The sequence below is a fragment of the Eublepharis macularius genome, chromosome 3 (genome assembly GCF_028583425.1).
Source record: "Eublepharis macularius isolate TG4126 chromosome 3, MPM_Emac_v1.0, whole genome shotgun sequence".
NCBI lineage: Eukaryota > Metazoa > Chordata > Lepidosauria > Squamata > Eublepharidae > Eublepharis > Eublepharis macularius.
Genome location: NC_072792.1, coordinates 23,845,339 through 23,869,480, shown reverse-complemented (window position 1 = coordinate 23,869,480; position 24,142 = coordinate 23,845,339). Strand labels below are relative to the sequence as shown.

The 24,142-nt window shown below is 45.2% G+C and overlaps 2 protein-coding genes across 3 annotated transcripts; one reads left to right on the top strand and one right to left on the bottom strand.

Moving 5' to 3' along the window:
- Positions 1 to 2,997: 2,997 nt before the first annotated feature.
- Positions 2,998 to 12,042, bottom strand: CLN5 (CLN5 intracellular trafficking protein). Of its 2 annotated transcripts, XR_008596683.1 has the most exons (5): positions 11,862 to 12,042; positions 10,810 to 10,975; positions 8,891 to 9,116; positions 4,380 to 5,300; positions 2,998 to 3,048 (listed from the first exon to the last, which is right to left on the bottom strand). XR_008596683.1 is itself a non-coding variant. In XM_054974001.1 (4 exons), exons 1-4 carry the CDS (start codon positions 11,972 to 11,974, stop codon positions 4,753 to 4,755), a joined length of 1,053 nt encoding a protein of 350 aa, XP_054829976.1. In that variant the 5' UTR covers positions 11,975 to 12,042; the 3' UTR covers positions 3,748 to 4,752. The 2 variants fall into 2 exon arrangements, 1 of the variants encoding a protein (XP_054829976.1); XM_054974001.1 differs by lacking the exon at positions 2,998 to 3,048 and having other exon boundaries at positions 3,748 to 5,300.
- A 1,593-nt stretch (positions 12,043 to 13,635) lies between these two features.
- LOC129326041 (glutamine amidotransferase-like class 1 domain-containing protein 3, mitochondrial) lies at positions 13,636 to 22,842 on the top strand. The gene is made up of 4 exons (XM_054974127.1): positions 13,636 to 13,797; positions 19,341 to 19,512; positions 21,368 to 21,572; positions 22,539 to 22,842. Exons 1-4 carry the CDS (start codon positions 13,690 to 13,692, stop codon positions 22,729 to 22,731), a joined length of 678 nt encoding a protein of 225 aa, XP_054830102.1. The 5' UTR covers positions 13,636 to 13,689; the 3' UTR covers positions 22,732 to 22,842.
- The last annotated feature ends 1,300 nt before the right edge of the window (positions 22,843 to 24,142 follow it).

Below are 24,142 nucleotides of genomic sequence, written 5' to 3'. Positions count from 1 at the left end.
TGGTTCTCTTTCTCTCATGTATGCACTCTTGGCTATTGCACATGCCCAGCATTGCCTTCTGCTCAGGCAGTGTTCTTTGGATCCTGGTCCATGTTGAATTGCTTGATACCTAGAAGCCAGGGTGTTCTGGATCCAACACATACTCTGTGTACACCGATCGAGAGGAGTTAGCTGTGTTAGTCTGTAGTTGAAAAATAGTAGAAAGTCCAATAGCACCTTTAAAACTAACCAACTTTATCGAGGCATAAGCTTTCAAGAATCACAGCTCTCTTCGTCAGATGCATGACGAATACTATATTATTTATAGTAAATGTAATGTAATAGGGTTCTTGTAACTATTTTCAAGGGCTGTAGTACATATTAGCGTACTTAAATCATTCTTACCCGAAGGCATTTTCCCCATTAATGCGAACGTTTGATCAGAATAGCGATAGTGATTCCAGAGTTTGTTGTGACAGGGGCGTGTGTGTGTATGTGTGTAAATATTTTTCAATTTTCTTTATATTTCTTTGTGAATTTTGCTCCAGCAAACATTATAGGTAAGGCTGTATTTGAACTTTGCATATGAATACTTGTGTAAATCAACTGAATTTGGGCAGATAGACCATATTGCTTTAAGTATTCAAAGAATGTGAGATGAGGGGGCAAGGACTAAGGTTACAGAAGGGAGGGGAGGATGTGGAAGTCATTTGGAGGTGGTGGTATAGTGGTTAGAGTGTCATACCTTGGGATACCAAGGTTTGAATCCCTGTTCTTTCATGGAAGCTTGCTGGGTGACCTTGTTCCATGCACACACCCTCAGCCTAACCTCCCTCATAAGATTGTTGTTGTTATGAGGATAAAATGGAAGAGGGAATAATGTAAGAGCTTTGGGTCCTTAATGGGGAGAAAGGCAGGATATGTGAGGTAAAGAAGGTTTATGGGGTGAGGACTAAGAACATTGGCCAAGGGAGCAGACCTTTATACAGTCTCTCACCCAGCGCCTTATCAGTTCCTAAGCCCTTCAGTAAGCACTGCAGGTCACTATGAAAACTCCAGTTCATAATAATGAGCACTCACAGTGTTTCTTTTCCGCCTAAAGTTATTACAGTTAAATTGTACTAGGTGCCAAGTACCCATGGTTGATCCTGTGTACCCTAATAGCCATGCAGTGTGTTCCATATAATAATAATAATAATAACAACAACAACAACATTCGATTTATATACCGCCCTTCAAGACAACTTAATGCCACTCAGAGCGGTTTACAAAATGTTATTATAACCCCACAGCAATCACCCTGTGAGGTGGGTGGGGCTGAGAGAGCTCCAGAGAACTGTGACTCGCCCAAGGTCACCCAGCTGGCTTTTGTGGAGGAGTGAGGAATCAAACTGGCTCTCCAGGTTAGAGTCCTGTGCTCTTAACTACTACACCTCACTGGCTCTATCCTAAACAGAGTCAAACAAATAGTGTTGGTGCATATTTAACAGGAGTTCTGTGCTCATGTGTGCTTCTCACATAGGCCTTAATGAGGGAATCAGATCTGCCATGTACAGCTTTCCCTGGAGTTCCCTAAGAAACCTCTGTTGAGAACAATGCTGTTGATTCATAAAACGGGAGGTGATCCGTTTGCAGATGATACCAAATTGCTCATGATTGTGACGACACAAGCAACATGCCAGTAAACTGTGCATTGGGGCAAAAAGATGATAGTAAAATTAGTGAAAACACAATGGTCACAGGATGCAGTTTATAGGGTGGGGGTTATAATCCTGTACTGCCCATCATGTTCTGTGGGTAGAATGCACAAGTATGTTAGCTTCGACCAGCTTGTCAGTGAGCATTCCAGAAGAGGGTTTAGGAGTACCGTCTTGGATTACTGCTGAACCACTCTGCAGACAGCGTTTCTTCTTTTGTTGTCTGTGATAACCGCCTGGGTTGTACTCTCTGTGCAGTCCCACAATTGGTTCAGTGCCTGTACTGAGCAGTTGTTGGTACTGTCTGCAGCAGCAGCATCACAGAGCTTCCTTTTTGCTGCAAGTGCACATGTGTTACAATGGGGGTGCCGTGTCATCTGCCTCTTTTTCATGTGTGCTGGGAGGGACGAGGATGGTACGGTGAGCTCACTCGGGGTAAAAGGGGTTTTTTTTGTACAGGTGAGCTGAGAGCCTTGCCAAAAAAATGGTCTTCTTTATCATGCCCCCCACCCCAGTCTGACCTCAAATGCTCAGCACACATGCTTGCAGTAGTCCCTCTTCACTGTAGGTCTCATCCCCCCCCGCCCCTCCCGCAGTAGTCTTTCAGTGCTCCATACAAGTACGTGACACGCAGAACATCCCCTCTCAGAAAGCTGCAAGTGTAGGCAAAGAGCATTGGCTGAGTGGTGGCAGGAGGAGGTTGTTGGGATCAGGGGTACGTATGATGAGGAGAGGAGAAAGCAAGTTGAGCTGTCTTGTGTGCGTGACACAGAATGAAGTGGCTGGTCCCTCCCTGCAGCAACCTTGTTGCTCACCTTGTGTGTTTCCTGCCTCTCTCGGTCTGCTGCTCATGACCTTGACACTAGCAAGGCCAGAACTGGTTCCTCTTTCTGTCACGTGACTTCCCATCGCGTGTTGCAGCCCAGTGGACCCCATACTGCCGCCCAGGAGAGAGGCTGCCAAAGATGGCTCTGTGGTGACTGTTGTGGCAGAGCTTCAGTAAAAGAGCATTTCCTCCTCCTCCTCCTCCTCCTCTGCACATATTGTGAGGAGCAGAATTAGATGCTCAGGTTCTTGATTGTTTCGGATAGGTATGGGACAGATTGTTAGAGTGTACATGAGTGCATGGCTATGGGGGAGGCACTAGAATTACCAGGTTCCTGTCATAAATCCTGCGCCTCACTAGCTAGGGCCTGATGATGTCATGGGAGCATAGTAATTTTACATGTTATTTGTTTGGAACCAGAAGCCCATAACTTTGGAGAAATGACATATTTACCAGGCAGACAGTGCAATCCTAAACAACAACATATCCTTCTGTGTCCATTGGAGTAGGTGGGCTTAAATGGGTTTAACTCTGCTTAAGGTTGCACTGAAAAGAAAAAAAGGAAATTAAATGTAAAATGTAGTTGAGCTTTGAATTTCCCTTATATTCTGTTGTCCCCATTTTACACGTGCAGTGGTTATCACAAGCAGGTAAGCTTTAGCGTCTTAAGAGGAAGTTCAGGTATCTGCAAGGTGGCACACCACCGGCTGTCCTGGGAAAAGTGATTTATGACCATACTTCGCTGATTTAATTACCTTCCTCCTCCTCCCAAGAGATGCTGCAGGGCATAAGATGCAAGTAAAATTTGAAATTGTTGGGAAAGGGGGGTGGAGTGAGGTAGCAGTTAATCAGTGCCTTAATTGCTAAAACAGCAAACTCCTAAACTGCTCCTTCCTGCAAATCGTTTCCTCCAAACGAGAAATTATTCCCTAATGCCAGGTAGTTAAACGTGTGTTGTTGCTGTGTGCCAAGGGAAAAACATGCTGTGGAGTATTCCTGTCACATTTTTGGGAGCTTGCCAATAACCTGTCTGTAGTGTAGGGAAGAGGCTTGAGGCTTCCTGGCTGTTCTGCCCCCCTCAAACCCTTTGGCCTCCTACTTCTACTGTAGTGAAGGTTTCCGGAGTTTAAACCTGCTGGGTTATTAACATCTCTTCAGGCCTTCAGACTCTTAACCCCCGTTTTGGGAGGAAATGAGGACGGGGGCTTGAGAGAGTTTAAAGGCATCCATTCTTTCATACAGTGAAATTAGTCTGAAAAATGAGCACTGACGTCAAAACCAAACCGCCAAGCGGCTTCTGAAGCCTTTATTCATAGTTTCTTTTCCTTGTGTGGCAGGGTATGCAGAAATGGGACTTGTGAGCATGGCTGAGTGGGAAGTCGCATTCCATAAGCAAGACCTTTTGTGTGAAGGACAATTGGAGAGAGGGGTGTACACAGTAATCAATGTGCAGGCATATTTATAAGGAGGCTTTTTTTTCTAAATGAGCACACTCCCCAAGATCCAAACCACCACCACGATTCAGCAGCGTGGTTCTAGATTACAAAATAATTAAGGGGACTTACTTTTGTCCATTTTCTTGGTTGGGCCTTGATGAATGTTTTCTGCAGGCACAAAGACTTCCTCCTGTGGAACATCACGATCCCACACCTCCCATGGAGACAACCTCAGAGAACAGGATTTCAGGAGGTATTTTAGGCTGCCACAGGAATGGGAGGCAGGAAAGGTGCGCTCCACAGGTAGAAGCCCTTGCATCTGTGGAAATGCCTGTATCCATGCTCCTGATCCAGAACCAAAACTCGAGTCTCATGTCCAGCTGTCACTGTGAACAATCTAATAACCCCATTGTTTAGGAAGTCCTCTCATGAAATACTTACATGGGCCAATTCTGGTTTGAGTACTTTTGAGTTGCCATACCAGCAATTCTGCAGCGTATAGGAGCAAGAATGAACGTTGGAAACTCTTTAACATGTGAATAATTCTCCTCCAGGCCTGCTGGATGGGTTTTAAACAATTGGCCCCAAATTAGAGGCAGGGCACCATTTTGGCAGAGTACACAGCTTTGGTGAAGCACACCTTGCCAGCATTTGGCATGGTCTGCTGTCTTACAATACTGTACATGTCAGTCAAGTTAGTATATAAAAGAATCTTCTGTTCCCAGTGCTAGACAAAGCAGGTTGATTGTAAGTTAGATCTTCCTCCCAGAGCTCTTTTCAGTACTGACAGAAACATATTTACTAGTACTGGATTTCACAGCAGGGTTGCATTTGCTGATGTCCTTTGCGAAGGATTCAGTCTGCTGGTGCTTGAACCAGGTAATGGGATTTCCTCATAGGCTATTTTGACATAAGGGTATTTCAGGGGTAAAAACCAGTATTCTAGGTTGTAGAAGAAGTAAAATTCATGTTTCAGAATCACTTCATTGAATATTCTCCAGAAGTTTATAAAGAATTCTTTGAAGGAATGATAAGGTTTGAACGGAGAATAGAAGTCTCTGATAGCCATAGCAAGCGTTTTGTTGCTGCCTTGGGGTCCAAAGATGGATGTTTCATTCCCAAGGCAAATGGGCTCTCCGCTGAAGAGAGTGAGGGTGGTGTAATTGGTTTGTATCTTTTTGAAAACCGCTCCTAAATCTGCCAGTTTTTGATACATCCTCAGGACAAATTTGGAGCACTCATAGGCCTCAAACCACACTCTGGCCTGCTCCTCTGGACTCTCCTTGACCATCCAGGTCTCGTAGTAAATTCCAGTTCTGTTGTCGTATTTCACCCATTTGGCCATCTGATTAAACATCGCTCCTGGAAGGAGGAGAGGAACAGAGAACATTTCAATAGTATCACTTGAGAGCGAGAAAAGGCAGCATCCCTCCCTCTGAAATCTTCCTGATCAAGCCCTGTGCCCTCTGCACTTTAAAACAAAACGGCCCAAACAGCAGAAGATTTCTAGCAATGTGCTAGTTTGCATTTTTTTTTCTTTTTCTGAACGTTGCACCTTGCTTTTTCCAGCCATAGAGAAGGGCTAGGAGCCTTGCCAGGCGCTAAAGCCCTGCCTACTACATAATAGATACCTGATTCAGCCACTCTTTTGCATGCATTAGGTTTACAGCAGACACCTGCTGTTGGTCTTAATTGTTTGTCTCTCACTTGTACCTTTTTGAAGTAAAAACTGTGACAAGCAATGTATCTGTAGGAATTTACCCATGATCTTTGTAGCCATAAGGACTAGACTCTTGCTTAAAAAAATAAAGCTGGAATTCTCAACAAGCTGAATACAAAACACTTTTATTCTTTGTCACCACCAAAGCACTGAATGCCACAGTGCTGTGCTTTGGCATAGTGGCTTCGAATTGAGCATGAGCCAGTTTTACCAGAAGCCTGGCAGCTTGCCACTGAACTAGGATAAGTCATCATTCCTTCGGCATGAAGAGCTTGCCTGATCTGCTGTTTAGGCTGCCCCATGTGACAGGTAAATTACAAGTGACTGCCACAGAAACACAAGTATGGGAAAGAACACTGCATTTTGCAGATTTGGGGAGGTTTAGAAGGAGCTTTTCCTCACTGAAACAAAAAGAGCCCTATTTTAACTCTTGAACGCCCTAAAAGAAACATGTCAGGGTTCAGGCCAGTAACGACAAAAAATGTAAATGCTTCTTCCACTTACTAATGTTCAGACGATCTCCAGCTAAACAGGATTTGGGGTTATAATCCAAATCAAAACACAGGCTCACTAAAAACATCTAATTCTCAACATGGCCAAATCTGTGGTTACTTATAGCCAGAAATTGGAGCCTTGAACAGACAAGACAGACAACTTGAAAAAAGTCCCAGGTTTATTTAAAAAAAAAATCTGGAAAAAAAAATCAGGAGGGGTTGACCCACTCCATAACAGAAGCAGCACCTGTAGCTTTAAGAAACACCCTCAGAGGTTGTTCTTGGCAGCCATGACAGTACTGCCAGATTTCTAGCCTTGATTTCTGTCAGTAAAAGGAAGGGGGAAGGCAGGGCCCTTTCCGGAGCTGTTTTAGCCTCTGAGGGAGGATTTCGCCTGCCAGCAGCCACCAGGTGACTTGATAACATGCACGTTCCATGACTTGCACGGGCCCAGCTGCTTGCTACTGATCAGCCTGAAAACCGGTGTGGTGTAGTGGTTAGAGTTTCGGACTGGGAGACCAGGGTCAAATCACCACTTTGCCAAGGAAACACACATGGTAACATTGGGCCATTACACATTCTCAGCCTATTTCACCATACAGAGTTGTAAGGATAAAAAGGAGGAGAGAATGATACAAACTGTTCTGGGTCCCCCTGTGAAGAATGGTAACGTATATGTGTAAATAATAAGAAACTGAAGACAAGGGAAAGGTAAGACATGGGAAGGAGAGAAGGCAGCAGGGAAAGTTGAGGGTCTGAGGGTTGCCTGGAGGAGGGAAAGAGGAAATAGTGGGGGGGGGGGGGGAATGTACACCCAGGAGGTCCTTCTGAATTCCCCATCATGCAACTGATCCCCGTCCATTGTCTGGCACTGCACAGGTGGATCTGTGCCAGCCCCATTCAACTGGGCTACAGTTTTCCTGGGTAAAGAGTGGCAGAAAATACTTTGCCCCCCTTCCTTGACACGATCCCCAGGCCTTACGGGCACACCTGTTGTTCTTCATGCAGAAGAATGTATGAACAGCCTGCATTGCGTATCAGTGTGGTGGGTTTACAGAAACGTTCACCCTCCCCTGTCATATGGCCAGGAGGGACCTTGCAGCTAAGTGTGTGAAGTGGCCTGAAATCTTCCATGTTCCCTCCCCTCCCTCTGCCTCTCTGGGAAGCTGCCAGGTCTTCCTTCTGTCTCCTCCTTTCCTCCCTAACTCCAGCAAGCGTGAACGAGATCCTTGTTCCATACAGGCAGTCACAGACGTTGCTTTTTGAGATGAGTTGCTGAGGGTGCACACATAACAGGGGCTGCCTCTAGAAGATTTTCCTCCAGGACTACAAAGCAGCTATCTGATTGGAATAGGAGCTATGTGGTTAAATCTCTCAAATTGAAACCTTTAGGATTTAAGAGATTAGCTGTGTTTTCTTTTGACACCTCGGTTTCCCGGATAAAACCAAAGCCCCAGATCCTGCAGCCCTGAAGATCTCGGATGTTTATGTTCTTTAAAGACTTAACTACAGTTCAGCTGTACTGACTTTGTGTGGTTTCTGAAACCCATCATTATGGGATTAACATTTCAGTACCTTGTGAGACATAAACTTTTGATCTTATGTACCAAAACACTGCTTGAAATACTAGGTATGCCCAAATGATGAAGGCGCATGAACCTGCTTCTTATTCCCCACCACAAGTGATTCCCCAGCCAAACTTGACAATTTGGCAGTGCTCTTCAAGGAAGAGCCCTCTCTGCTGGACCCTCCACTCTTCCCGGGCAGCATTCTGTCCCTCCTCTTAAAGAGTTCTTACATGTCAAACAGATTATATGGAACAAGAGTAATTCCGGGATAACCCTTGACCTCGCTTCGGCCTCTTTTTAGACATTCAAGAGGTAAGTCAAAGATCCACGAGTCAACACCTTTGGCAAGGGCGGAGGCTTTTATGCATCTCATCCTGCAACTGTGATCATGGAATCGGTGAGTGAGCTACCTCTCGATCGCCTACTCTGATTTACTGCCGGGTGTCTCCTGCCCTCTAAGAGCCACACAACCACCAATTATGTTTAGTCCAGTGGTAGTTTAGTGATGATACCTCTAGTCTAGGGTGTTTGAAAGTCTGCCCAGACAGTTTCAAGAGCCAAGCAGACCTAGTTCCATTGTGTAGGATGTTTTGAAATGCAGAATCTTTTCCATGTTCCCATATTTATTGCAAAGGATTGTGAGAGAGCCACCACGTTTCTAGGGGGAAATCAACAAGGGACAGCAGTCACAAAGAACCAACACAAAAGTAAGGAACGTCACTGCTAGAGCAAACTGTTGCTATTGGAGGGTAGGGGTTACTGAACAGGCTTCTGGAGACCTTCACAGTTCCACATAACATGGAAGTGCCTTAAGACCTACACCAGTGGTACTCACGCTGCACCTCCCAGAGCTACATCCACAATCACCATCAACCAAAGCAGCCACATTTACTTCCATCTGTGGCGTGAGCCTGAACCTCATGAAGGCTGGGACTTTATCCATTCCTCTGGTGGTAGATATTTCAAGGTGGGGACCACCTGCCACCAAGGAAAGTGCCTTGCCCATAGGACAGTGCTGAGAAGACCCATGTGTGTTTTGTGAGCAAGGTTCAAGGCCAGTATCTCTCTCTGTCAGAGTTTAACTCAAAAGCTTGTATCCTGGAAGCTCTTGGTTGGTCCTTAAAGGTGCAACTAGACTCAAAGCCCTGTGGACTAAGGCTGACTTGGTACCTGAGATAGTGGTGACCAGAACCAAGCTTCCGTTCTCCTTCCAGTGGGCATCGTTGATTCCTTCATAAAAACAGGCAGCCCCTTGATTACACCAAAACGGCGCGAGCCTGTCAGGGCGGAGATGCGGAAATGTGCAGTTTCCCAGCTGGAACAGTTCATACCATTCCATCGTATAGTTCCTTCCCGTTAAAGAGCTCGTGAAACCAACAGCGTCGTGCATGATTCTCTGAAAAGAAAAGAAGAGCCAACCCACTGTAGGCCTGACGGAAATGATTCAAAATAGGATGTGGTTGCTTCTTTATGATCTCACACCAAAACTGAATGAAGCTCCTGCTCAGAGACGCAGCAGTGGCCAGTGCATGCCCAAAGGGGAGAAGCTGTGCCTACCTGCGCAGTTCTCCACTGCCCACTGAACCAATAGCATTGCTCAGGAATCTCTCTCGGAGCTTGCTTCTCAGAAGAGCTCACCACGTAGACCTCAGCCTCACCCAAGATGAGGAGCAGAAACACGGACTGAAGTTTTCCCTTGCAAACGTGCCTGCCCCATCGTCTGAGAAAATGCTGGTTTCACAGTTGTGCGGTTTTGTTTCTTTTTATATTCATATGCTTAAATGCTTAGTCTGAGAAAAGCTATTGATCAACTCAGTGGCAACTTACACCCCAATCCTGTGCCACATTAAGTATGCTCAATTTTAAAATTGTATTTTCATGTTATTTATAGTTTGCCTTACTCACTGAGACTTTAGGCAGATTGCACAGTGCAAGGCTGGGACATCCAATAAACAATACAATGGAAATTTGAAAACAAGCAGAAATCCGATACGGAGCTGAAACAGAACATAAAGGGACATGAAATGCTTTAAAATTAACAGGCTTAGATGCACCAGCTCTGCACAACGTTGGCCTGTTAAGGAATTAAAATAAGTTTTTTAATGCATGCCGGCAGGAGGAGCAAGCCAGTTTAGAAACAGGATTTACAATATGCAACCCCTTCTATATGAAGCCATCTTTCACAGGGTCCAGTTGTCAGAACCACAGAGCCCAAGGATTGCGATCTCAGGCAGGGCCCTTTCAAATCCTCTAGTCCAAGGTCATCCTTTAACTGGAGTTGCCAGGAACCAAACAAAGTACCTTCTGTGCATAAATCGACATGCTGCCCAACCGCTCATACATTTTCCTAAGGCTCAGGAATACTGAGACCTTCTACGTGTCTAATTTTTTCTGATCTCATGTATGTTTGTTCTGAGCTATGTCTCAGTGAATTCAAAGAGCTCTGCAATCGGAAAAGTATGCAGACGCCTGCAGATGAAAAAACAGAACCTCCGGGCTATAGTTATGCTGTAATCCGATAAATGTGGTGTTTTATTGGGGGGGTTTGTAGGATGCCAAGTAAGATACGAACTTTTTAAATAACATTTGTCTAAAGTGGCAGAGTCCTAGGAAGGCTGTACCTTTCTGATTAATGTGTAGACAAGCCCTAAGCAAAAGGAACAGCAATAGATATCAATGGGCTTAGACTGGAGAAACTCTGTTTAGGATTGCACTGATTTGATACCGAAAAAACTGATCAATTCATAGTGTTACTGTACCTTGGCAGAGATTAGCATGGCCCACAGGAACAACTTGTAAATTATGCTGAAAGTTTAATGTTAAAAATGTAAAGGGTTTCTCTTGTTTTTTGTAACCCCAAAATGTGAGGAAGATTCCTGAAGGGGCCAGGAATACAACTAAATGAACCAGAAGTTTTGTGGCATTTTAGAGACTCACAATTTATTCCAGCATCAGCATTTGAGAGTGAGCTCACTTCATTAGATGCATGAAGTATGCATCCATTAGGGAGATGTGTTGTCGTTTTTGATTTTAATGTTAATTTTGGGTAACAGTGAAAGGATAGGGAGGGAGAAGAGACAGCAACTTACCAGGTGACCCAAGAGATCTCCATATTTGAACTCCCAGACAGGCGCTTGCAACCGATACACCTCAAGGACATCTTTGTCGCTCATTATTGGAATGGCAGAGCCAGTGGGGCAGAAGGTGTAACGAGCCTGGCAATAAGGATCTGTTGGAGGGCGGTCATCAAAACGCCTGCATTAAATTAAACACGTTTGATTAAAATAACACTTAAGTGTGCATAATGAGGGTAAAAGCTGGAAACTACCACTTGCCTGCACAGCTCTGAATTATCATATGGGCACATTGCGCATGCCTGTAAATAACCTGAACACTCAACATTTTGCTGACCCCCCAACTGAATGCATGAGGGACACATCTTGGAAAACGTAGAGGAGCAAGCCGCTCCAAAGCTCCTCCATGCATCCATTGGTGAGCACTAACAATACATCTTAAGGAGGCCCAGGACTATCAATGTTCAGGGCAGGCCACTCAAACTAAAGGATTGAGGGGTTGGCAGCTTACCTTACAGGCTGAAATCAGGAACAGGAAGAGGGGGACCCGCATGCGGTAGGGATGAGAGCATTCATCTGGGAGAGCTGGGTTCAAATCCCCCCTCTGGGTCAGTCACACACACTCAGGTACTCTAAGGTACCCCCTTCTGGGGGCGTGAGGACAAAGGAGAAGGAAAACCTGCCCTGATCTTTGTGGAAGAAGGGCAGGGGGCTGTTTTGAATGCACTACATAAATCAAGGCAACAATTTAACAACGCTCTCGCTTGCATCTCTACATACGAGGGAAAGGAGGGCGGCAGGACCCTCGCCAGCCGTTCAACAAGGAGCTTTTCACGAGCGACCAGCGCTAACTGCCCTGAATTCCATCCCTTTAAAAACACAACTGGCGCCCCGGCTGGAGGGCCTGGCTGGTCCCCCTTCCCCACCACCTGTTTTAGGCAACTTTGCCCGTCCTTGCGCCCGGCCATTCTTGTTCCCGATGAAGGCAGAAGGGCGAAGCAGCCAAGCGTCCGGCATCCCCGCTCTTGCGCCAGCCCCCCGGAGCCCCGCTGCGTCTGCAGCCTCACCTGTACGGCACGGGCCACCGCAGTTGCTGCGGGCAGCCGGCTGCAAAGCCCAGGAGTGCCGGCCACAGCAGCAGCAGCCGCCAAGGCTGCCAGACAGCCCCGCTCGCACCCATGGCCAGTCCCGCGGGAAGAAGCGCGGGGCTCCCCCGGCGCCAGACTTTTGGGGTCACTTTCTCGCAGCCACGCCCCCCAGTCAGCTGACTGGAATTCGGTCCGTCACGTGACAAGAGACCCCGCCCTTGCGCACATGCTCGTTGCAGACGTTGAGGCAAGGCGAGAGAAGGGCGTGGGGCATCGCGGGCTTCCCGCAGTCCTGCGCGTTCCTCCTTTGGAGCAAGCCTTATGGGACGCAAGGGGACTGCCCAGCATGCTTGCGTAGGATTGCGCTGCCGAGCTGCAAAAGTCCGTAGGGCATCCCTGTGCGATTTGGCTGCAAAGCTGGTTTGCAGGTGGGGCCTGGCGAGCTCCCCAAATTATAACTGATTGCCAACTCTGGTCTGGGAAACTCCTGGACATTTTGGGCGATGCCTATGGAGGTGAAAATTGGGGGAGTAAGTTCATTTACACTCTATAGGATAGAATTTACACTCTGGAGCTGTCATTTCCTCCAGGGGAACTGATCTCTGTAGTTTGAAAATCAGTTGTGATGCAAGGAGATTTCCAGGCCACTCCTGGAGACTGGCAACCGTATAAGAATCGAGGCCAGCTCCCCTGACTGCTTTGGAGGATGGACTGTGTGATATGCTGTTACAAATAAATAAGTAACTACTGCTGAGTTTTCTCCCCTCCTCAGGCTCCACCCCCAAATCTCCTGGAATTTCTCAGCTTGGTGCTGGCCATCCTAAAACCTGCCTGATGTACCTCCCCTCCCCAGGAAATATCTGCGGAGGAGCTTCCTCCTCCATCCCCCCTTGCCTGATGCCCCGGAGTCCCCCCTCCAAAGCAACCCCCTTGTGGCCCGGAGATCAGTTGCAATTCTGGGGGATTTCCAGCTACCACCTGGAGGTTGGCAACCCAAGATTCTGCCCCGGAGGGGAAGCCCAGCCCTGCCCTGCTTCTTCAGGCTAACATTGTAGCCTTGCTGTTCTTTGTGTCTCTTTGGAGCAGCGTTTGTTAGGGCCCAAGGGCGCAGGAGATACGCCCCCTCTGCAAATGTCACAGCACTTCCCGCTGTTGCAAAGTCATTGCGTTATGAGAAGTGTTTGTTGCCTCGAAAACTATCCGCTGCGGGGTACTTCCTTTTGGAAGCCCTTTCAGAGTCGCTGGCCAAGCCTCGAGGGTGCTGATCCCCTTCCTCAATCTCCCCGCTTGCAGCCAGGCGTCTGCCGCAAGATCTGGGTCCAGCAGCCCCTTAAGGACCAACTGGATTTCCAGGGCTTTGACTCTCTAACGCTCATCCCCTGGAAAACGAGTCGGCCTTTAAAGTTTTCCCAGGTTAGGACCTTCCTCTTCTCCTGCATACCAACACCGCGCTTTCGAGGGTCAAAGCTCCCTTTGTCAGCTACAAATCAGGCTAGCATCTGACGAAGGGAGCTTAGACTGTCTGTATGCAGGAAATCTCTTTGCTCCTTAGGGGGCTTCCGGACTGCAATCTTGGCTCTTCTTCAGTGGACCACGCGGGCATACCTGCAAGGACCAGCGTGCAAAGGCGCGCCTGCTCTGCGGGGAGCCTCTTGGGGCCGACTCCCGAGTAAGCACCCCGATCGGGCCCGCCAGGAAGCCCCCATCCCTATGCACCCGGGGCGTGCCAGAGTCTCCTCCTCCGCCTCCTCCCGTAAGCGCGGCAGCTGCGCAGTAGCGGGAGGAGAAGGGCAGCCCGGAGGCGGCCATGGGGAAGCGGGTGGCCCTGGTCCTGGCCGGCTGCGGCGTCTTCGACGGCAGCGAAGTGCACGAGGCCTCGGCCGCGCTGGTGCAGCTCAGCCGCGCCGGAGCAGAGGTGAGGCCGCCGCCGCCGCCGCGCAAGCACCAGCTTGGCTTCTTCCACCCGCGCCGCCCGTTTCCCTAATTGGGGCAAACCCCCGAGCCCTGCGCGGGCGTCTCCGGCCCCGGGATCTAAGCTCGCCAAGCTGCCTTTGCAGGTGCTTCCAGGCTGGGCTGTTAAGTTATTTCCAAAGGCAGATTTTAATTTCTTCCCAAAAAAAATATTTAAAAGAAAAACAGACAGTGAACAGCAATACAGTAACAATAGGAATATAAACCATGCACAAATTAAGAATAATAAGCCGGGCACAAACCATGCACAAATTAATAAGCAGTGGATAAAAGAATGCATGAACAAAATAAGCAACAGTTACATTTAAAAAAACCATAAAAATGACTACAGACTATTTCTTCCCTCCATCTTATTACTTGCATGTGCTCAGCTTTTTATGTTCAACATTTTAAAATTTTAACTTTACAGTGGATCTGCTTCAACTTAGTTCTTAGTTTTTCTTAATTTTCTGCTACCTGTTCAAAATTTCAATTTTCTGCTACCTATTCAAAAAAGGTCTTTCTCTTTTTTCTGAAATTCTAAGATTGGTCTGTTATACAGAAAAGTAGTTACATCAGCGATAGATACATATTCATAGTATAATACTGCCGGGTAAAATATCTAATAACATTTGTAGGATCCAGCAGAAGTTGAGACTCTAAACATATATTCAACATTATATTCAGCCTCATAATATTTAGTATATTAGCTTATTAATTTGACTATTTATCTTAACAATCTATGTTAATATCAATTATACATTTTAAATTTAATGAATTGACCTGTTGTGTATATAAAAAGTTCATCCAGTCATAGGCACATTTTAATTTAATTTAAAGGCAGAGAGAACACCCTCTAAAAAAGAGAGCTGTATCAGTGGAAGAGGAAGATCCAATTCTGGGAGCACTTTAAAGGCCGACTAGTTTTCCAGGGGATGAGCGTTAGAGAGTCAAAGCCCTGGAAATCCAGTTGGTCCTTAAGGTGCTGCTGGACCCAGATCTTGCTACCCTATAAAAAGGTTGCCTGGAAGCCTGTAGAAAGTGTTTTGGGTACCTGAGGTAAGAGGTTTTTCCAGGCCTCTAATAAAACTGATTTTACAACACTGCAGGAAGATACTACTTTACGCTCAGTTCTTTGATGTAGCGCAGCAGGACACTTAATACGCTCAGCAGTCCCATCTTTTCTGAAAGTGCAAGATTAGCGTCCAGGAGCAGCTTGAAGACCCATGAGACTTCCATGGTATAAGCTTTCGAGAGTCAAATCTCCCTTTGTCAGATACAAATCAGGATAGCATCTGACGAAGGGAGGTTAGACTGTTGAAAGCCTATCTGTATGCTGGAAATCTCTTTGCTCCTTAAGGGGCTTCCGGACTGCAATCTTGGCTCTTCTTCAGTGGCCCAAACTGAAGCTCTCTTCTGAAAGTGTTGCCTACTAATGGAAAGTCCATGGGTTATGACCCCCTTTCTTTTTCAGTTAGATTTTTCCTTTAACCCTCTTCTTACACCCTCTGGGTAGATTGCTGCCACCAGGAATTATATTCCAAAATAGTTCATTTAAATTTCCCTTTTAACAATATGCCCAAGTGTCAGGCTCCTGAGGAGAGGAATGGGATATAGGAATAACATATACTCTGGGATGGAAAAAAACAAAACAAAACAAACATTTATTTTTACAAGAAGCGTGTAGGTTTCACACTAATACTTACATTGTATTTCACACTAGTATTTATATTGTATTTATTATGTTTTAAATTGTGCTTGTAATTTTAACGTCTATAAATGTGATCTGCCCTGAGCCTGCCAGTGCATGGAAGGTGAAATACAAATTTAAACAAAAAAAAATACTTAAGCTTGATGGTTTCAAAGATAGTTATCAGTTCTTAAAGTTTCTTTACATGGGCTCAGTCACACAGATATACAAAAACTTTCTCAGGCGCACACACAGTTTGCCTGCTTCAGATAGATCAATCTCTCACTCAAATATACATAGACTTTCACTCTCAGGTGCACACACAGTTTGCCTGACTAAACCAGAAAGCCTAATGAACCTTTTTTCTCCACTCGGTAACTAAAAACTGCAGTTCACTCCACCCACCCTCTCAGTCATCAGCCAGTCATCTCACTCACTCATCCCTCTCTTTCACCCCCACTCTTCATCTGTACAACACCAAGCATTTAAACGCACACATTTAAAATCATTGCATCATGTATGTTCCAAAATACAGGCCTCCTATATTAGAGATGGTAAACAATATGAACATGCAGCTGCTACTTTTAAGAGTAGTATATTAAACGCTAAGGGGTAAGCAAAAGCAAATCACTTCAGGCTGCAGGTACTACCACATCAGTAGAGCACTGTTTTTTGAAGTATTTATTTACCTATTTCATTTATACCCTGCCTTTCCCTCCAGTAAAGACACAAAACAGGTTCTATTGGTTTCCTCTCCTCATTTTATCCTCACAGCAGCCCTATGAGTTAGGCTAGGTTGAGAGAGCGTGACTGACCTGGAGTCATTCAGCAAGCTTCCATGACAGGGTCGGAATTTGAACCCGGGCCTCTCAGCTTTGAGCCTGACACTCTAACCACTCCACCACATGTGCCTATTGAAAGTTTATTCATGTTTTCTAAAGGCGGATGGCCTAGAATGCTGAAATTTCCTGACGTGTTGTACTTTTCTTAAAAAATCTTTTATGTCAAAATTTAAAACAAACCTAGTACAAAACAGAAATAGAAAAATGACAATAGTGGCGGGTCTACACGTAAACATCTATAAAAGGTTTTCAGATATCTAAAAAGTCCATACGCAGTGTTGACTATATATCATATGTTCAAACATTGATAAAGTTGTACGGTCCTCAATCCATTAAACTACAGAAGGTGGGCATTTTTATCTCCGGTGTTGTGATATAAGTCTTTTGGCTACAGTAAAGGCACAGAGAGTCTTGTTTTGTTGACAGTTAGCCTCCAAGAAACAGGCAAAGAGTTTATAAGTACATAAGCATCCTTAAAAATCAATGAATATTCTAACACAAAGTTGATCTGAGTAATGACTTCCTCCCCCAAAGACCAAATAATTGAATATCCTCAAAGTGCATGTTTAAGAGATGTATCCTGTACAATGCCAGCGAATAGACACTTTATTTAGTCCTTTACTAAAAAGGTGCTGTGGTGTCCAATGTATCCTAAACATACTTTAGTACAGCTTGAGATCCATAGAAATTACATAGAAATTTTAAGACCGTATCCTGTTGCTTTGGCAAAACTGAGCAACCTGTTTCATTCCTGACACTGCATATCGTACTTATTAATCAACATCAGATATTTATAAACAAATATTGTAGGTTTCGTTTTCTGCATAGATTCTATGATAATGCTGCAAGGCCATACTTAGATACTAACAGATGTTGCTGCTGTTGTGAGGGACTGCGCTTTTTAAAAGCTTAGACGGGCTGTACAAACCGCTGAAGGACTGAAGGGTTAATGCTTCACAGAAACAGAGAGCTTTGAGTGACAGGCCACTCCAAGGAATCTGGGTAGCAGGGGTTGAACAGGGGGAAAGTTGGCAGGGAAGTTTGGGAAGAGGGTGCAGACTCCCATTCAGGCCGAAGGACGGGAATAGATCTTCTAGTGAGAGGAAAATTTCCCTACCCAGTCAAACACGGAATTAGCTCTGAAGAGTGAAGAGATCTTTGGTCTGGTGTGGTTAGAAACTGGAGGCCTTAAGGATCAGTTAAAACTCAAGACAAGTACTGGTGTTTGAAGAGAGGTTTGGGTACTGGAAAGAGAGTAGCAGCCTTCTGGAAACCAAAAAGACTGAGAGAATACTCAAAGAAAGTGTACTAGAGTGTTTGGGGAATCACTGGAACAAAAACCTCTCAACATAAAGATTTAAGTAACTGTGAAGAGCTTAACAAAGTCCCGTTAGCCTGAAACGTAAGAACTAAAGCCTGTGCATATACTGATTTTACCTCAGATTTATCTATATTGAGTTACCTCAGAAATTTTCAACCCTGATTTCCCCTCTATGTTAAATAAAATAATTTATTTTTGAATTTAAAACTGCCTCAAGGGCCATTTAAATATTTACAGCTTTAATGCCCCCCCCCCCATAAATACTATTATCAAGCAGAGGCTGGCAAATCATACCTAGACCACCGCAGAGAAAATGACAAACAATCATTATCATAGGCTATTGTTAGGGAATTTTTAATAAAGGCCCTTACCATTTTAGTTTTGTGAGCAAGAAACTTTGCCTGGCATGTGAAAGTTATGGAAAACACCTAAACAGTGCATTCCATGTCTCTTTTTGTGATTGTTGCTATGCTGTGAGTTGGTATGACACTACACAACTTTATAAATACATAACTATAAGCAATTTTTATCTAGAATAAGAGTTCCACATTCAGCCTTGGACACTTCATCTTGCAGATGGTTTATGTTCTGGCCTTACCACAGGGAGCCAGAAAGGATTCTTATTTGTATTCAGTATTTTGATTGTATCTTGCCACTCAAAGTAATGGTGCCATCATTCTCTGTAAGAGGAAGTCTAAGTGAACTGTTTGTAACAACCTTTTTGATCTTTTGATTCATTTTGTTCTGTAAACAATTCAGCATTAAAGTATTTAGGCATAAGGATAAAGTAGCTCAGCACACATCAAACCCTGGGATAGGGTTCCCAGGAGCCTGCTGGTGGTGGGCAGACTCCTGGGGATTTGCCCCCTCGTCCACCAATCGGCCAGCGATCGGCAGACATCACCGGCATGGTGCCGTCACTTCCAGAAGTGACATCATTGCACCGCCCACAGAAGTGTTTCTATGCTTTGTTTGGGGCCAATTTGGGCCTCAAATCGGCCCTGTGTGGAGCGTGCTTGTACAGCCGGTGCAGCAACATCACTTCCGGAAGTGATGTCATTGCACTGCCTGAAGGATCGTTTCCGCACTTCGTTTGAGGCTGATTTGGGCTCAAATGAGCTGAAACAGCCCTGTGCAGAGTGCCAGAGCGCTCATGCGGCTGACAGAGCAGTGTCCCTTCTGGAAGTGATGTTGTCGGTCTGCCCGCGGGAGCGTTGCCGTGCTTCCTTCGGAGCTGATTTGGGCCCTGAACTGGCCGAGTGCGGGAGCGCTCGCACAGGCAGAATGGGGCCGTCACTTCCAGAAGACTTCACGCGCTGCACAAGGTAAATGCCAGGTACTCCACCCTCTTGATGGAAGGTGAGGGGTACCTGGCAGCCCTACCCTGGGAACCTCATGTGCCTGAGTTTTGCATAACAATAAAACATATTTCTCTGTATCACTGTGGTTGGTGTCTTGGATTATACTTGGGTAAGTGGTAGAAGGGCAAATTTATAATTGGCAGCAGAATACTATTAAAGACATTTCCCTGTCAGTTATACATTTGCCCAGGGTAAAAATCCCCCTATCTGTCCAAGCCTTCCATAAAAAAGTTACATGCGCTTGACAATACATTGTACTGTATGTAATGCAACTGTTACTCCTTATCTTTCCAGGTGAAGATATTTGCACCCAATATCGAGCAGATGCATGTCGTCGACCATTTAAAAGGCAGCCCAAGTGATGAAAAGAGAAATGTGCTGGTGGAAAGTGCCCGACTTGCGAGGGGCAATATCCAGGATTTGGCAGAGCTGAAAGTGGGTGAATTTGACGCAGTCATTTTCCCCGGTGAGTCTTCTTTCCCTTTAACAGCAACCAAAACAAAAATCCTCATTCCAAAGGGGTCGCTCCAACTCTCATCCTGTGCTTGTCTTTCTGGGGCATGGAAGTTTGGTGTCGCAACCCTCCTTCATTTTAACTACGAATGCTGAACCAGCCCTTCTTGTCTTGCAGAAAATGGAGTTAAATGAAGTTGGAGCAGTAGTCTGTAGCGTGTTGTGTCTCTGACTGTCAACTGCTTCTGCAGTACGCCCTCAGGGCTGGTTTGGAAAAAAGAGGTCAGCAGTGCTAGGGACATTGGGGGTGGGGGCAGGGTGGCCCTGCCCTTTTGTTTACTGAAGAAAAAATGTGCCGGTAGTACTCTACGCACTGCAACAACTAGGTCAAACAACACCTTTATTTTTTTTGAAATGTAATGTGATTATGAAAGCACTTTGTGTATCTACATTATTATACGAAAGGATTTTGTGTATCTAGACTATTTGCTCTTTGGGCTTAAGAGTCTTCCCTTTGACACTCTCACAGCACACTTTCTGACCTGCTCTGCCAATTTGTGCTTTAAAAAGTTTCTCCAGTGACCTTGAGGTTGTTGGAGAAACCTGTAGAAAACTTTGGTCCTTCAGCTCAGCATTGCAGGCTAGAAGGCTGCCCAAGCTTTGATCACTGGAACCGTGGCCTCGGAAGCACAGATTTCCCTCAGGTACTTTGAAACCTGCCCTGCTGCCTCAGGAGAGAGGCAGGTAGGGAGGAACAGAGCGGCGGATTCCCTCAGTGTCAGTACAGAATTACTTGGCTAGGAGCACCTTCCAGGGAAACGGGGCATACGTATCTTTGTAACTTCATTGGGCCTTTCAGTTGGCTTTATTAAAAGTTTAATTAAATTTGACACTTTCAATTTGTGCTAGGTGAAGAGCACAAATGTGTGTTGAAATTAAAAATGTCTTACGACCGAACTGTATTTCCTGCTCACCCCACTGACGTTTTGTTGTCTGACTTCTGAGCAGTTCGAATAATCTGACCCATCCATTGAGGCCAGATAGTTTTCTAATCAAGTGAATGCCATATATGCCTAAACCACAGTAATACACCACACTTTGTTTTAAAGAAAGCTTCCACGGATTGGTTTAACATAATCTCTATCGGAATTTTTTTTTTCATTTTAAAAAATTGCCTTGAATACCTGTGTCTGAATTCCACGGCAACCTGAACGTTTTTGTAACGTTTCCAAATTGGATTATCTGGTAACAGTATTTCTTGGTCGTCCTGTCTGCTTGCAGGGTTTTTTGTTTCCTCATAAGGTTATCTTTTCCTGTAGTATAACCCTGTAGCAAGCGATGGAGATTTTCACGTCACTCATCACATGTGACAAATGGGCTCATGCTATCTGATGACCTATTTACAGTGCTGGCTCAGTATCCAACCAACAAATTGCATTCCTGTTGGGAATACCTATTCTGTCGCCTGGTGTAACCCTCAAATTCTGGAATAATGAGCACCGACAAGATGGTTGCATATTTGAGCATCCAGGCAAGGCTGTTCTTGATAGGCGCACCTTTTTTTCACGAGTCTTTTGTAACAATAGGATTGTGACTGGTGGTGTGTTTGCCTTTTTCACAACCACAGAGGGGATACCAAATTGGTATTTTCTCCACCAGCCCTTCTTCTCCTACTTTGAGTGGCAACATTTAGATTTTAGAGGTAGAGGCCTTGAATCCATCTCTAGGATGCCATTTATTCAGAGAACAGTGCCATGTGTTAAATGGGAAGGCATTAATTTGACCCGAAGGGAAGACTCTTTTCCCCTGGAACCCGTTGCATCAGAGAGTAAATCCATATCCCCTCCCTGTTTTTCTTTTCTTTTCAGGAGGTTTTGGGGTAGCTAAGAACCTGTGCTCCTGGGCTGTGGATGGGAAGGACTGCACTGTCAATCAACTTGTAAAGTCCACCCTTGAGGCGTTCCACAGTGCAAAGAAACCCATTGGCTTGTGCTGTATCTCCCCTGTGTTGGCAGCTAAAGTCTTCCCAGGATGTGAAGTCACTGTAGGCCATGATAAAAATGTAGATGGAAGGTAAAAAACTTACCAAATTTTTTTTTTTTTAGATGATCACCTGTCCTTGACCTTTTTCAGCCTGGCTTTAGTCATAGATGGCTTTGGTTACTCTGGGCATTGATTTTGGTTTATCTGCTGATAAGGGAGGTGTTTCCCTATTAAATGTTGCTTGACTTCTTGGATGCCTTCAGCACAGTAGACCTCTCAATATTTGTTGAAGCAATTGAAGTTGGTGTTGATATTTGGAGGAAAGCACTTGAATGGGTTAAAGTCCTGTTTGTTCTTGCTTAGAGGGAGCACGTGTGTGTGGCTGTACATATGTACACATGTGGGTGTGTCTGTGTACATATGTACACGCATGCATGCTCCCATGTAGAATTGTCTTCTTGGGGCTTGCCCTATGGGGCACTCAAAGACTCATTGTTGCCTCCCATGTTATTGAACAGTTATATGAGATCATCCATAGCTTTGGAGTTGGGTGTCATCACTATGCTGATGAAAACCAACTATACATTACTTTATCGAAGCCTCCAGAAGCAGCCGTCTCCCTCCAGTGGTCAAGTGGCTGAGATGGCAATACAAGTGGAAACTGAATCCAGACAAGACATAGGTGGTACTTTTTGGAAATGGTTGTGCTTTTGATGGAATTAAACTATCTCTGTCTGAATCAGTTAAGAGGGTTGGGGGGGGTGTTAGATTCTGCCCACCCTTAGTTGCTAAGAGTGCTGCTTCATCTTGTATGGAAACTGGCTCCCTTTTTGGACCCAGCTGACCAGACCATGCTGATCCATGCTATGGCAACCTCATGGCTAGACTACTGTAATGTGGGCTGCCCTTGAAAACAATCCAGAAATTGCAACTGATACAAAATTCTGTGACCCACTTGTTGGTGCTTGCTGTTGCACACGTATCTGTGCTGCGAACGTTGCTGTAGCTGCCGGCGTGTTTTTGTGCTCAGTCCAATGTCCTCTTCCTTTCTTCCAGATTTCCAGACTTTGATACAGCTTCTGCTATAGAAGCACTTGGGTGTAAGCATGTTTGCACAGAGGTGAATGAAGCCCACGTCGACTCTGCCAATAAAATAGTCACTACTTGTGCCTTCATGTGCAAAGCCCCTTTGCACGAAATCTTTGATGGAATTGGAGCAATGGTTGGTGAAGTCATGAAACTTGCCTGAGGTGGGAAACTGTGCTCACCTGCATGCTTCATGTCTGTTGGTAAATGCACTATGAACGTGGCTCAGTGATTTGATGAAATGAATAAAACTATTTACCTGAGTTAAAAAAGAGTCTTAAATGGCAGCTGTTGGTGCTTTAGACATGGTTTATCTCCTTCCCTTTTATCTTGAATTAAATAAAATGTTGGGTAAGCCTTTTGTTAGCAGCTGGTTTACTGGAGGGAAGGGTGCCACAGATGCTTCTCTCTGGACACATGCTCTCTTGCCTTTGGCCTGGTAACTACCGGGCCAGATTTGGCCTTGAGAGGTCTGGGTGCTGATTTCTGTCTGAAGCCTTTAGGAGCTCACCTACTCTGTAAGTAGTAGGTGGGTGTCCCTTGAGGCAGAACTGTGTGCACCCCACATTTAAAATACCAAAGCTCTGTTCCCAGGTGATCTAAATATGTTGACCTGTACAAACTACACAAACATGCACATAGTTCTGTATTTTGAAAACTCTTTTGCACAATTTATTTTGGTTTTGTTTATAATGAAAGGGGAAGGAAATATGTAGTACACGTCATACCAAAGAACAGTTAATCAGCCACCACTGTTTGTCTTTTCCCACAAGACTTATTCAAGCATATCTTATAAGGATAGGGGCCCCAAACCTCCTGCTTTGGGCACTGAGAACAGCCACACCAACAACCAACAACTCTTTAACTTTTATGGAACTAAGAACTTTGTTTTCCCCGAGGTCTCGGCTCGTCAGTCTCCGGATTCGTTCTGGAGTGTACCCACGTCCCAGGCAGTGATTCCAGACACAGCTTAATTAAAATATATTTTATTAGCTTTAAGGAGTGTTGTAAAGCATAAAGCACTTAAGCATAGGCAACAGATACAAAACAAATAAACCTTACTGCTGCTAGCTAAAAGTCTGCCTATCTAAAACTTAAAAGCTGACTAACTTAAGGATCTCTGGTTGGCATCCATTAGTTGTTGATCTTACTCATCTGGTATAATAACAACATTCGATTTATATACTCGATTTATATATTCAGGATAACTTAACACCTACTCAGAGCAGTTTACAAAGTGTGTTGTTATCCTCACGACAATCATCCTTCAAGGTGTGTGGGGCTGAGAGAGCTCTGAGAAGCTGTGACTCACCCAAGGTCACTCAGCTGGCTTCAAGCAGAGAAGTGAGGAATCAAACCTGGTTCTCCAGATTAGAGTCCTGCCGCCCTTAACCACTACATCAAACTGGCTCCCCATCTGGTAGAACAGGGGCGTTCTCCATGCCTCGCTAGAGCAGCATGAAGGCATGCCAAGGTGGACAGAATAGAGAAGGGATTTTTTTTGGTTCACTGAGAAGCCATAGTTTCTAGAACACCGTGTATTACCTGGCTACTCAGGAGCCAATCAAGGCAAA